The 14,406-nt window shown below is 46.7% G+C and overlaps 1 protein-coding gene across 3 annotated transcripts in view; it reads right to left on the minus strand.

The window, feature by feature from the left end:
- Positions 1 to 363: 363 nt before the first annotated feature.
- Impbeta11 (importin beta11) overlaps positions 364 to 14,406 on the minus strand; it is a 53,489-nt gene continuing 39,446 nt past the window's right edge. For 2 of the 3 annotated variants that reach the window (XM_089543631.1, XM_089543633.1), the window contains exons 22-26: positions 11,571 to 11,684; positions 11,303 to 11,424; positions 4,036 to 4,128; positions 2,802 to 2,877; positions 364 to 2,373 (exon numbers count right to left, since the gene is read on the minus strand). In XM_089543631.1, the coding sequence (XP_089399757.1) occupies positions 2,119 to 2,373; positions 2,802 to 2,877; positions 4,036 to 4,128; positions 11,303 to 11,424; positions 11,571 to 11,684 (660 nt within the window). In that variant the 3' untranslated portion in view covers positions 364 to 2,118. The remainder of the gene's footprint in view (positions 2,374 to 2,801; positions 2,878 to 4,035; positions 4,129 to 11,302; positions 11,425 to 11,570; positions 11,685 to 14,406) is intronic. The other variant, XM_089543632.1, reaches the window with a different exon arrangement.

Raw genomic sequence — 14,406 nt, forward strand, 5'->3', positions numbered from 1 at the left:
AGTGTGTGACCGCAACAACTGTGGTTCCAGTAATACAGGGCCTTCTCCCAGTGTTTCAAGGCTGACCAGCCTGTGAAGACCTATTTGGCCACATTGTGGTTACAAGATGCCAAGCTGCCAAAAACACCAATACCTCTCCCTGTAAATTTGGGCACCATACAGATGCTGGTGACAGTGCAAGGGGGTCAACAGCACACTGATATTGCCACTAGAAAGCCCCACTAACAACTATCACTATCACTTTCAATGCTCTGCTGGCCAAAACCACTCTGGTTCCTTCCACTACAGCATGCTTCGAAGTCCAGCTGTAGCTTCAGCATTGCTTTCACTACAGACAGAGATTGCTGCTCAGGGACACGAATGAGGTCCAAAGCCAACGCTGGCATGAGAGACAGGTAGTGTTGGCATGGGAAACATTTATTAACAGCCTCTGCTTTTATGTAACAAAAACAAGCATCTCTGGTAATATAAACAAGAGTGCAAATAAAAAGAAGGTGCAGCTCTCAACTCTGTCACAAAGAGAGAAAAACCTGTCGTAAATCAAGACACAGATGCACCAACCTTAGCAAGTTCATTCCTCATACGATGCAAAGTGCATCAATCATGGCTATTTGTTTTGCAAATGAAACAAGCAAGCAAGGAGAGAGTAAAGCATGAGACATCACATGCCAGCATAAATTGGCAGCCAGGCAGGATGTAAAACAGGGTTTCAGCGTTTTCAATTCGCACTTTACACACGACACACTCCGATTCCTGCATTACTTTTTTACCTTTCTTGTCCCCACATAATGGGATGTCACTCTGACTGGATGGAACATTTTTAAATCTGTTAATCGGCATTCACACTGGGGCCAAGTTTAACACAAGCTCAAATTTGAGTTGCACGCTGGCACTGATTACATTGGTCACAATATAGTACTACAACAAAATTTCGTAAAGTACATGTATAATACATTTATGTGCATCTGAAACATAAAACTCAAAGGAACCACAAAAGCTTTCAATTAGCCTTGAGCCATGTGTTCAGCACACACACCACATGTTCATATGCCATGTTCATATGCCAGCTCAAGCACGCAGTGTTAAACACACATTCAAATTTTTTACAAACAGCACTCGAGAGGATGCCAACGTGTTTTATAAAACTAGTTGGTTAAACCGGCAGACACGAATCAGCACTCAAAAAAACAAAATAAGCTACTACTATCAACCATGGAAACCAGTGATGTGGATAAGTGGCACTAGCACAGCAAATTGGTAAATGAGAAACCCTGCAGGGTAAAACAAGTTCATCCATGTGCATGGCATGTTCTTCCTTTTCTGGAGAAAAGTTCCTCTGCGAAGAGAAACTTTTATCTAGGAATTTAAACAGTGCACTTTCATTTGTAGTGTGCTAGGAAGTCATTCCCATTGTCCACAATATGCTGATTACAAGGCAAGAAAGAGAAAAATCAAGATCACAAAGAAAGAAAAGGCCATTTCAGAATTCTTACATGAGGGAGCAGATCAATGGCATCTCACATGTGAAACAAAAATTTCATTTGAAACTGTGCGACGAAATGATGTGCCACAGAGTGCAAGGCATAGTTCTGTATAAAGTAACCACAGTCACCACACTTGGTCAAGCAATTGGTGTGACAGCACCTGGGGCATTAGCTATGCAAATGTTCTCATCAGAGTTTCTGAAAGAGCTGACCATGCCATTTGCTAGCCAACCCAGAAAATTGGCAACCTCCTTAAACTGATCAGATAAGAACCGATAAAAAGAAAAATACACTGAGTTAAGCACGCTCCAGCAAACAATGTTAGCATGTTGCTTTAACTAAGTAAGCACAGCAGTTGAGATGTGTTGCTGCTTGTTAATGCTGCACTACATACCACGAAAAACACAAAATAAAAAAAGACGTCTACAGACGCAGCTCTCTCAGAGTACACCCTACCAAACCAAGAGCGTGCCATGGCTTCCAGAAGCCAGCCGTACAAGATTTTTCCAACCTCTGCCGTGCATCATTCTCAAGCACTACTTAGTTACACAACCACTTTCTTTGTTTCCGTTTTGTCATAGAAAAAATAAGGTGGAGAGTGACAGTGGTGAAGCTTGAGGTGGTGAGCTGTGAATCAGGTGGGGTGGGCGTTTGCAGTGTGGGGTGCTGTACTGGCCTGGTTCCCCGTGGCTGTAGTACCCGCGGTTGTGCCCCCGTTGGGCTGCGGACCCCCTTCTAGGTAGCTCTTCAGCTGCTGCATCGTCTCCACATCCACCTGCCCCATGAGTTCTTCAAAGTTCTGCTCACCCAGTGACTCCCGCAGACTTCGCATCTGCGAGCAGAGGTAGTCTCGCAGGGCCACCGTGTGTACGGGGTCTTGCCTGGACAGCTGCACAGCATACACCACAAAATTGGAAGACCAGCATCTCGAAACGCAGCGGACCGGGCCCACAAGGCACATTACTTCAATGACAATGTAAATGCTGACAACAATCGGCAAGGAAAAGACTACATGAATACAACACAACTTGGTTTAAACTAGGACATGTCACTATTCTACTGACTCTTGGCCCAGAGAAATTCTGCTTCCAGTAAACAGCAAGTTGTGTACTAGTTTAGGTGACTGCAGAAACAGCTGTGTTCTTACAGGGGCTTTTCTGGTGACCAAAGTTCAAAAAAGAAAACCTTCTGCCAGAAATGTGGCTTGCATATAAAATTTCATTACACAGTGTGCCAAGCATTCCTGAAGATGTCAAAAGAACTTATTTCATTTCTGAACAAATTACAGCCCACTCTGAGGGTTTCGAAGGAGGTTACCTCTATCTTGCGGCGATCATGTTCACTTTCTTCTTCACTTGGAGGAATAGGTTCACTGTCCAACATAACAAGTGAACTGGAAGCCGGAAAAACAAGAAAGAATGAGTTGATATGATGTGAAAGGAATCGGCAAGCTCAAACAAAAATGCACGACATGAAGGAATGGTTCTGGCAGAGAGAGAGAGAGATGTAACTAAATAGGCTGTTTGGGCATAACAGGCCTGCTGAATAGCTGCAAACAATATACAATTAGCATCAAATGAAACACAAACGAGACAATTGAAATGCAAACAGCAAAACAAAAAATATTTTAGTTGATCGAATATAGTCCAATTATTTTCACTTCAAAGTGCGCAGGCGGTTCACTGGAAGTGTTTTTGGACTTGGTCTGTAACTAAGGTTTTTATGTTCAAGTTTCATTTGGCGCTGACAGTACATACAGTAGCAGAAAAACAGTGGAATGAGGATGTTCCAAACGTACCTCACAGTAGTCAGTAATACCAGATAGTGGGGAAGGGGCCCAGCCTACAAACGAAACCAAGATAGCGGCCTACAAGGACGCGGTTGTGGGAAACGATGGGTGCGAACTCCCGCCGCATTTCACTCCGAAATCACCATTTCCGTGCTCCATAGGCAAGAAATATATAGATATTTCAGTAGTCAGAGGTCGAATTTAAACCTTGAAACTTTTTAGGCAGAAACTTTGCATTGATCCCAAATATGCCATTTTTGCAAAATCGAAATTTTCACATTTTGATCAAGACCCGGTGTCTCCCCTTAATGGGTTAATGCCAATAATATATGCAGAATTGGTCATTCAGTACTTAACATTCATAGATCCCTGGAAGTCCCCATGCCACTCCTGGCGTAGTGACACAGCGGTTAAGCGATGCATCACTGCCCCTTCAATGGCAGGCTTTGTGATGACACCACAAGGTTATGCAAACTAGGTGTAGGTTGCTTCCCTGGGGATTTTTCGTGGATTTTTCGTTTATGGTCAATGACGCCGACGACAGATTTTCTGCGAGCTCCTCATCGCTACCAAGTTGAAACTGCAGCTCGACTATGTAACAGAGGTATTGGACTGCAGCCCATTTCCTTTTTCACAAAAGCCTCTAGGTTTCTAGCTTAGTCAAAGGTCAAAAGGGTCAATCGTCTCCACTGTGGTCCCATCAAACTTATAACCAACTTATAACTTCAGCAGTGCAGTGTGATCAAATATATGCATACTCACTCCACTTGGGCTCCTAGATTATCACACTTTGTGACATCATTCAAGACTTCCACAATGGACAGGAGAATTCCGCAGATTCGCTCATACACAGCACTGGGTGAAAACAAAACAAAAAGCACAAGCCATAAAGACACAACTGTTAAAGACTGTTGCGGGCATACAAATGCACACAAACATTTCTATGCAAAGGCCATGGTTCCTCTTAAAGCAGCTCCGGGAGTTTTTCAAGGTTAACGTATTCTAATGAAATTTATCCTGTGGCTTTCCCTCTCGTTCCTGACTACTCCCATGAAGTTTAGCAGCCACATGAAATAGCATTCTGGCACAAATCGATCGAAAAGTTTTCCATTTTTGTGGCCTCAGTCTAGATGATTTCTGAAGTCAGTAGCACTGACTTTTTGGCGTCGCAAACATTTCCCACAAAATAATACTTCTCCCCGCTTCACTAACACAGTTTTGAGGTTTGTATCAGGCCTCAGGCACTTTATGAAGGCACTCATCCCTTTCAGTCGCTACTTCAGCCATTCGACATGTGTACAAGTGTTTCTTAATAATGTTTGTGCCATCATCGCTGCATCACGGGAAACATCACAAAAGACAAGGAATGAGTCTCGGTTTTGATTTTCCTTCTTCATTATCTTAAAACGCTTCCGACTTGGTCATGCTGAGAAACGTTTACTGTGGGAGAGAGGGGACTCTAAAGAATGTGACCTGGCTATCAGCTCAAAATGTACGAAAAACACCTCGAGTTGCCCTTTAAAAGACTGAAGATTTTGCGAAATGAATGCTGCTGAGAAATCCAAAAATAGGGAAACTTGTCAGGGACACAGTTCTAGCTACAATGACTAAACCATTGATAGCCAAAAGTGGCTTTACCCATAAAATCCCAGAACTGCTCGAAATCACAAATGTGGCTGAACTGCAGACTGAATGCGGAATAATGCATACTATTATTCACAGATTGTACGTTTATTTCAATACCACAGTGTAAGAGACATGTTACTACCTCATCATCCATGCCATCCAAGCATGCAACACACAAACAGGGGTAGGCATGTGACGGCACGAGGCCATCATTCTAAGGCAAGGACAAAGAGAGGCACACTGCCAACAAACGCTGAAATAATTTTTTTTATTATAACCAGGACTTGCCATGTAGCATAAGAAAGGGCAGTCAATATACTACAGACAACCATAGAGGCTATTTTCATTTGGAAACCTGAACAGGCTGCGGCTCTTAGTGTTGTCCATCAGCCACAGGGTGAAGTCTTTCTCCCAAATAGCCGACAGTCCAACTTCCTGTAGACATCTTGTTCTTGATACCTTTGTTCCTGGACATGTTCGCAGCAGGTGACAAACATCCACGTTGGAACATTTAGGCCATGTGCTAGGCACTGTTGCTACTTGAGAGCCTCATCGGCACATAAACATCGGCACATATTGTTGTTCACACCCACCCCTGCAATAGCCCAATAGGGCTGCAGTATGTATAAATAAATAAATAAATAAATAAATAAATAAATAAATAAATAAATAAATAAACGAGGTAAGGGCCGCCCTAGCTCTAATGCTCTAAGGGACAACTCCTCCAATCTCGTTAAATTACAAGGGAGGTGTTATTTATGTACACGGAGAAATCAAGGCACGTGTACTTTTCTTTGAAGAGGACGTCATGATGGGAAGGGCAGAGCCGAGATCAAAAGCGAGGCTAGATGGGGAGGCATTCTTGGTTGGAGACTTGGTGTTCCTGTGAGAGTGTGTGTTCTTGTCTGGTCAACGTTCTGTGCACCTTCTTATGCCCAATTTACCTGGATGCATTTTGTTATTCTCTTATTCAAGAAAATACATCTCCTAAATGATGCTTAGTCTCTTTGTAACTCTTTTGAGTTGAATGGCAGCTGAAGAGGGTGTGTAAATATGAGCTTCTCTTATAGACACCAAGTTCATTATGGCCTTCACAGCATAATGGTTAGCGCAGACCTCCATCACCAGTCGGTCCAGAGGGACAGACACATATTCCTGATGTGCGATTAACTCAGTGTGTGTCCTACCAGCAGTAGCTGTTCTACCACCCTTGTCTATGACCAACGCATTCGTATAAGCAAAGCATGTTCCTGGACTTCTGTCAACCCCAGTCTGAGAAGTCAGCTTCTCTTTACAACGTAGTTTAGTTATCTTGTTTGTACTTACTGTCGTGTATCTCCAAGGAGGGGGGATCTGTCACTTTCATTGTTTGCGCTGACAAGTCATTAAACACAGCTGCAACAGGCAAAACATACTTGCTCTTTGTTTTGCAGCCTCTTGCTGTTCAACAAGTTCATTCAGCATATTCAGCTCCACATATTCATGGAGAATTGGGATGAGTGTTAGTTGTGGCAGGGCTATGATGGTACACATTCCATTCCTATTAATCGTTTCCAGTGCCACCCACTGTCGGCTCACCTACTGATGAAACTGAGCCCAGAGTGGTATCCGGGGTTGAAGTACTGAACACAGAAACGTCTGACCATTTCAGTACAGGCTTCTCCTTCCCTAGGTAATATTCGCTTGATCAAGTGCAACATATTTGTTGTTGCCCCCTGTGTCCTGTGGAGCCATTGTGTTCCTTTGCCAAACTTATGAATGCCAATCCCAAGGGCTCTCAGCTCATCCACTTCTTGTAATGTCTGATTTCCAATTTTGACTCTTTTAGTTGCCAATTGCATTCTTCCGTTTCTGCCAACCATGTGAAAGTAGCTGGACTTGTGCTGACAGTTCTGATCCTGCTTCACAGATGTACTCTTCCCATGCATTTAAGACCTATTTAAATGAAGATCTGTGCCTTCAGCTGTTTATGAGTGGACCATATCTTGGCATTAGCTATGTAAATCCTGAATTGTACTTGTGGTATTTCATCTTATTTCCAAGTTGTTATGCGGTGGCCAGCCGAAGAATGAGGCGCGATGAACGATGAACGATGAACAAGAGATGACTTAATGGCCGCTGGCCTAGCGTGAGCACTCTGTCCCGTGCCACTGCCAGCTTCGTCTTCTACGTCACACTACCCGGGGCCACCGAGCTATTGTCCTGATTGTTGACAGAGACGCATGAAATGGCGATGGTCTTGAGAGAGGGTTTGAACAGTAAGTTGAAAAGCGTGCAGCGCTGGCCGCCACAATGTGAAAAACGAGAGTATGAGTCCTGGTCCATGAAGCTTCCAGGCCGCAGGTTACCAGGAGCCGACGGCCAAGGCCCCAGGACGCGCCGAACGGCAGAGGCAGGGGAACGGTGTCTTCACATGTGTGCAGCATCTTGGATCGGTGGAGTCAGTAGGTCGGGTCGGTCGATGTCGTCGGGTCCAGTTCGTCGTGTCGGGTGGTCGGGGCGGGGGGAGCAAAGGCGAGGTTGGCTCGGGTCGGAACAGTTGGGGCAAGCCGGGCGACGCAGGCCATGGACTCACAGCCGACCACTATAGTTCATACAGGACGCCGAAGCTCCAGGACCAGGATGCCGATGATTCCCCAGCACCTCACACCAAATGTTACGTGGCGGCCAGCCAAAGAATGAGGCACGATGAACGATGAACAAGAGATGATTTAATGGGTGCTGGCCTAGAGCAAGCGCTCTGTCCCACGCCACTGCCAGCTTTGTCTTCGTCACACTTCTGATCTTCGGTCATGGTGTTATCGACTTTCCGGCACAGTGCCAAGACGTCTTGGATGTAGGTGATGTATGATTCAGTCGCCATTTGGCCACGAGCTACAAGTTCTTTTTTGGCAGCAGGCTGATAGCCAGCTGGCTTCCCAAACAGGTCGCGGAGCTTCTGTTTGCAGACATCCCACGTGGCAATTTCTTCTTCGTGGGTTTCGAACCAGACGCGTGCGGTGCCGGCAAGATAAAAAAAATCACACTGGCCAGCGACAGCGTGGCGTCCCACCTGTTGTGCTGGCTAACATGCTCATAAAGCGAGAGCCAGTCCTCGACGTCCACGTCATCTGTAACGCACAGTGTGCCCAGGTCACGAGGGTGGGCTATACAATGATATAGTTGGTGTGGCAGGCGCAGACGGGGGGGCCGCGTCGGTAGCCATCGCGACGGGTCCGAGGTTACGTCCTCTCCGAAGAGCCAGCGTGTGGTCGGCTCAAACCTGCGACCTCCACCAAGAGATGTTACGGGGATGTTACGGGGAAGTCTGTATTGACGGCTGCGCTGCGATGGCCAGCTCCAAGGGCCCAGCTTCACACTGTCAGCGTCGTCGTCGTCCAGTGCACCGCCACTTCGTCATTCACGATTCATTCATGAGTCGAGTCCACTGATACGGTAACCAGTTCACTGGTAACAATATGAAACCTATACTATTACTGTACAAAGCGTGTAAGGGCCACACTTTTTTTTCCAGACTCCAAGGGCCCAGCTTCACACTGTCAGCGTTGTCGTCGTCCAGTGCACCGCCACTTCGTCGTTCACGATTCATTCATGAGTCGAGTCCACTGATACGGTAAGCAGTTCACTGGTAACAATACGAAACCTATATTACTGTACAAAGCGTGTAAGGGCCACACTTTTTTTTCCAGACTCCAAGGGCCCAGCTTCACACTGTCAGCGTTGTCGTCGTCCAGTGCACCGCCACTTCGTCGTTCACGATTCATTCACGAGTCGAGTCCACTGATACAGTAACCAGTTCACTGGTAACAATATGAAACCTATACTATTACTGTACAAAGCGTGTAAGGGCCGCACTTTTTTTCCAGACTCCAAGGGCCCAGCTTCACACTGTCAGCGTCGTCGTCGTCCAGTGCACCGCCACTTCGTCGTTCACAATTCATTTACGAGTCGAGTCCACCAATACGGTAACCAGTTCACTGGTAACAATATGAAACCTATATTACTGTACAAACGCGTGTAAGGGCCCCACTTTTTTTTCCAGATTCGAGGGCCAATTTTCGTGGTGCACCCATACACGGGATGTGCGATTTTTTTTTTTTAAATTAAGAAGACACCAATTAGGGAATGAGCGGCGTTTACTCTATGTTCAATTGCCATTCACAGATTATTTTGACTCTGAGCTGCTGCTATGCTCTGGTGCACACTCATCCCACAAGATGCTGCGCAGCACTTCCGCTGTCAACGCGTAGCCATTGTTTCGTGCTTCCATCACATAGCAGAGCAGCTCTTCTTTCAGTCCGCGAAACTCGCATGGCTTGCCTCGGAAAGTGTGCTTTCTGCAGCCTGTGTTTCTTAATGCATTCTTTTGGTTGCACCATAATCAGACGCACTTTTCGACCATGTCGAATTTCCTGCCTGTTGCACACTTGCAGTGTTCGAGAGCTAACGCCAGCCCATGTAGCTATGGTGTGTGTCAGCTCAGTGAAAATACCACAATACTATTATCCTGAGCTTTCTAACAGCCAAACAAGGCAGACTACAATAGACTAAACCACATGCAGAGTTTGGTGACAAAGTTTGAAAAAACACCACAGATTCTTTCCTTATACAGTCGAACCCGGATATATCGAATTCGAAGGGGATCGGAAAATAGTTCGATATAGCGAAAATTCGATATACAGATATAGGCTAAAACTGCACTCCCGATCATAACAAATTGTGGCTTACCGTTTGGAACAGCCGCGAATCACATAGTATGGGCGCGCAATGTGAAAGCGCTTTATTTCGCGGAAAAAAAAAATCACTAATTTTGGGCTGCTTTTTCCCCTGGGAAACGAAGTTCAAAACACTGGCCTCGATCTTCTCGAGACTGTCCAGGTGCGAGAGCACAGTGCCTTCCATTTCGCCGCAACAGCGCCGAATCAGGCTAACGCTGACGCCAGTTCAGTGGCTGCGCACGGACGCGTTTCTTCGACAACACAGTTGCCCTCGTCATCGCTGGAGTCGGCGTCTTGAACGCCAGCTACCGCTTGAACTTCGCTGTCAGCGATAAAGTCCTCAACAGTCACTTCGGACGGAACGGCGCCGAGAAAATTGGACAAGTCGCGAAACGCGTCGTCCAAGCACTCATCGTCATCTAAATATTCCGGACAGTCATCTCCGGCCACTTGCCAAAACAGTTGGCTACTGGGGCCTGCTTCACGTCGCGCGTTGAAACACAGGCACACACACACAAAAAAAAACACGCGAGGAGCGATAAGAGCGAAGCCTATGCGAGCGGCAGTCAACCCGGCTGCGAAGGAACGACAGAGGGAAAAGAAAGAGCAGGGAGAAAGATCGGCGCTCTGGGCTTCGTTTTTTTTTTTTTTTTCTGAGCTCTCTCTTTTCCCCAGACCCACGATGTGCCCGCGAGCAACCGTTTTCTCTCTCTCTCTTTCCCCAAGAAGCGTGGTCGCCGCGCGTCTCCATGCGGCGCTCTCTCTTCGCTGATCTCCAATGACCTTGACGGAGCACACGCCGGCGGTACAGGAGGAGAGGAGGAGCGGGAAAGCTCGCGCCGGTGGGGCGCAAAAACGGGGAACAAAAAAAAAAAAAGGGCCCTGCGCCTGCTGACTGCGGAAATGTTCTCCGCTGAGGCGGCTGAGGACCGGACAGGAATGTCTTTGGGGAAAGCGCACCTTCCAGGGGCGCGGCGCGGCGTTCGATATATCCAATGTCCGGCGAAAATGGAATTCGATATACAACGCAACTGTCCTATACTTTTACATAGTATTTTCAAGGGGGTAATCTGTGTGTTCGATATAGCCAATAATTCGAAATATGCGGGTTCGATATATCCGGGTTCGACTGTAGTAAAATTTTGACACGAACACAGTTAATACGAGTTTCGGTATGACACGAATCCGTAAAATTCCTTGGCCTAAGTGCACTGTGCACAATATGCAGAATTTCAGGTTTTCCGAACACTCCCCGGTGCCACTACCAATGATATAAACATGCAAGCCGCAACCACACCTTTGAGCACTAAGCGCTGCCCACGCATCACTGACACATGATTGCCAGCCACATAGTACACACCGGGTGCAGTAAGTGGTGGCGCAGCCACAAATAAATCTTGTAAGCTACAGACAGAACTATGTGAATGCATTTCACGTGCTTCTGCATAAGGATCTTGTTTGTTTTGGAGGATACGAATTTTTCGTAACCCCATGAGATTCATATCACCGAGATTCTATTGTACAAAATTACAGCACACTGAGTGTTAAGAAAACACACATGAATTTTGTGCCAAATGTTTTATTAGTGGTACTCTTTTAGCAGATGCAATATGTGAGGACAACACATAATATATCAGTGAACAAAGGCAGGCTGCATGCACTCAAAAGACACCACCAACACTTACTTTGAATTAGAAGTCAGTATGGAGGTAAGTGTAAGGGCCAGAAGTTTCTCCCTCTCGACGGGGTTTACAAGAGGCATCTTTTCAATCCACTTGTCCAGCAGGTTCCCAAAGACTTCCTCTGCCTGTACATGTAACGTAGACATTTAGAAGCCCAGTATGCAGATGGAAGCAATGAGAAATACATATATATTTATATATATAAAGGCAGGGATAGAGACAGTGAGGAAGAAAGGGTGGAAGAGGGTTACAGAATGTGGTAACAACTCACATCACAACCCTTGCCCTGTGCCTCTTCTTGAAGAAGCTTGGTAAAGCAAGACTTGCAGTGTAAGATGACACGAGAAATGATGGACAGGCAGACTGACGTCAGCATAGAAGCCTTCTGGAAAAAAACCAAGCACCTTGCAGCATGGCTGAGGAGCAGCCAAGTCAAAAAAAGTAAGCAGAAAAGCAAGAATAAGGACACAAATGTCAGTTCCGCAAACGTTCAAGCACTATGCTGCCTTTTCCCCTTTTGCCAATCAGTACCAGCTTTTCATGTGCTTCTCTTCTACGCTTCTCTTTACGGTAGGTCATAACAGGAGATCGTATTGTTTTTCCAATGAACCATAGAAGGCAATGCATCCCGTTCAGCATTTGAGCGCATTCCTCGGTCGCGCACTGTTTCTTGCCGTGGCGGCACTCTCCAATTTCTTCAATGTCAGACAAGGCCTCACTCAGCAAAGCAAGTTTGCAAGCTCACTTCGTCCAATCTGTGCAAATGCATGGCTTCTGACCCACTGCAATGTCTCAGTGGCTATGGCACTCGGCTGTTGAGTGCAGGGTCACAGGATTGAAATTTTGACCAAGGCAGCCACATTTCATTGGAGGTGAAAAGCAAAAGCATCCTTGTGCCGAGCGACGTCAGTGCACTTTGAGGAATCCCAGATGGTGGAAATGAATCTGGAGCCCTCCACTGCAGGGCATGTGCAGCTTTGGGACTTTAAACCCCACATGCCATACCATAGCATACCATGCATGGCTCCTCGTCGAGCGCAGGGGTTGGTAGCACCAGGCAGTCATGTTCATTGTTTGCTGCTGCAACCACTGAAACTTTCTTTCGCATAACATCTGTGTGAAACTAGCAGAGTGCCTTAGTATTTCTTTCGGTCAATAACTCACACAGGCCGTACGCTGCTACACCTGAGAGTAACGACAATACGAGCTCCCTAAAGTGATCACTGGTCACCACTCAGCTAAGACGATGTCTTGACAGAAATTAAGTGCCGCAGATATAAAATTGCCCAAGTTAACGAGTTAAAATCTTACACCTAGCGAACAACTGCACTGTAATTAAAGTGGCCTTAGATTGCCTCACTTAAGTTTGGTGTAAGACGACTGACTGAGTGCCTCCAAATGACAGATTCAAGTCATTATACGTGTACCTCACGATTCCGATCAGCCTGTTAATCTCAATGCACGCACTGTTCACATTGCTGCCTATCCAAGGCAGTAAAGGTGGCAACGCAAAAATGCACCAACCAGTGCAAGAACTTTGTGTTTATCATAAATACAGTTAAACCTGGATGTAACGAACCTCTATGTAACGAATTCCTGGATTTAACGAAATTTTTGAATTCCCCAACGCTGCCCCCATTGAAGCCCATGTATTTTCGACCTCGATGTAACGAAGACGTTGCGGCAGTTAACCTTGATGTAACGAACTCGCAAAGCTGATCAGTCATTACTTTTCGCACTTTTAAGGAAAATTCGACCAAATAAATGCACTTTATTAGTGAATATTAATATTGTACGGAGCCAACAGCTATGCGAACGCCTGGGATCACCGCGACTGGCCGCGACCAAGCGAACTTAGCAATGATGATGATAGCGACGGCTAGCACGCGGCTAGCGCCGCCCCGTGGCTAACGTAGCAGCCTGTTCAGGCTTTGCTTGTGTAGCGTGGCACCAGGTGGCATTTGTAGCGGCGGTTGATTTCTTTTGTTGCATTTTTTATGTATGGATTTGAGGACAAGCACTTTTATTTTGTGATTTCCATTTGTTTCAATGGCTCAGACACAGTTATGTGTAAGAATTCACTTTAAAAGCAACGCTGATGGCCGGTTCTTTCATTACCAGGGCCACGGCCGGTCTCGAGGGGGGCGCGCGCTCTTTAAGAGCGAGCGCGCCCCCCTCGAGACCGGCCGTGCCAGGGCAAAGGAAGGAGAGGGGGGAAAGGAGGACGCGACCGACGAGACGACGCGTTGCATTCGCCATTTTGTGTTTGTCCTGCGTCTGCGCTTGTCAGCTGTGCTCTCGTGCTGGTTCGTTGACTTGTTTTGGAGGTGCTAGGCCTACCGTCGGCGTGTAGTCGTGCGTCTCCGCTTGTAACTGCGTCGTCGGTTGGTCGTGATGAGTTCTGCTGCCAGAAAACGAAAAGTTTTGTCTTTCGAAGACAAACTTGCAATTTTAAATGCAGTCGCCGCGGGCGAGAAGAAGAAGGACATTGCCGTCCGTTTCAGCATTCCAGCGAGCACCCTATCAACGATTTTGAGTGTGGAACACAGCATCAGAAACGCAGTGGAGTCGGGAACAAGCTCGAAGAAAAAAAGACTGAAGACGTCGACATATGCTGATGTGGACAAGGCAGTGTTCACGTGGTTTTTGGACACGCGAGCCAGAAATGTGCCCATTAGTGGCGCGATTTTGCAACAGAAGGCAAAGGACTTTGCGTGTATCTTGGGCCATGACGATTTCAAGGCAAGCAACGGGTGGCTGCAGGGTTTCAAGAGCCGACACGGTGTCGTCGGGAGAGTAATCAGCGGCGAATCTGCCTCCGCAGACAGCGATGCTGCTGCTTCATGGGTGGCTGACAAGCTGCCTGGAATACTTAGTCGCTTCGAGGCGGCCGAGGTCTATAATGCCGACGAGACAGCCCTATTTTATCAAATGCTTCCGGGCCGCACGCTAGCACTAAAAGGCGATGACTGCCGCGGCGGAAAGCAGAGCAAGCTCCGCATAACGATTCTGCTGTGCGCCAACCTCGACGGCACAGACAAGCGAGTCCCGCTGGTTGTCGGCAAAAGTGCCCATCCCAGGTGCTTTAAGGGAACGAAGCGTATGCC

This window comes from Amblyomma mixtum, chromosome 5 (assembly GCF_055824585.1).
Source record: "Amblyomma mixtum isolate Tamu chromosome 5, ASM5582458v1, whole genome shotgun sequence".
Taxonomy (NCBI): domain Eukaryota; kingdom Metazoa; phylum Arthropoda; class Arachnida; order Ixodida; family Ixodidae; genus Amblyomma; species Amblyomma mixtum.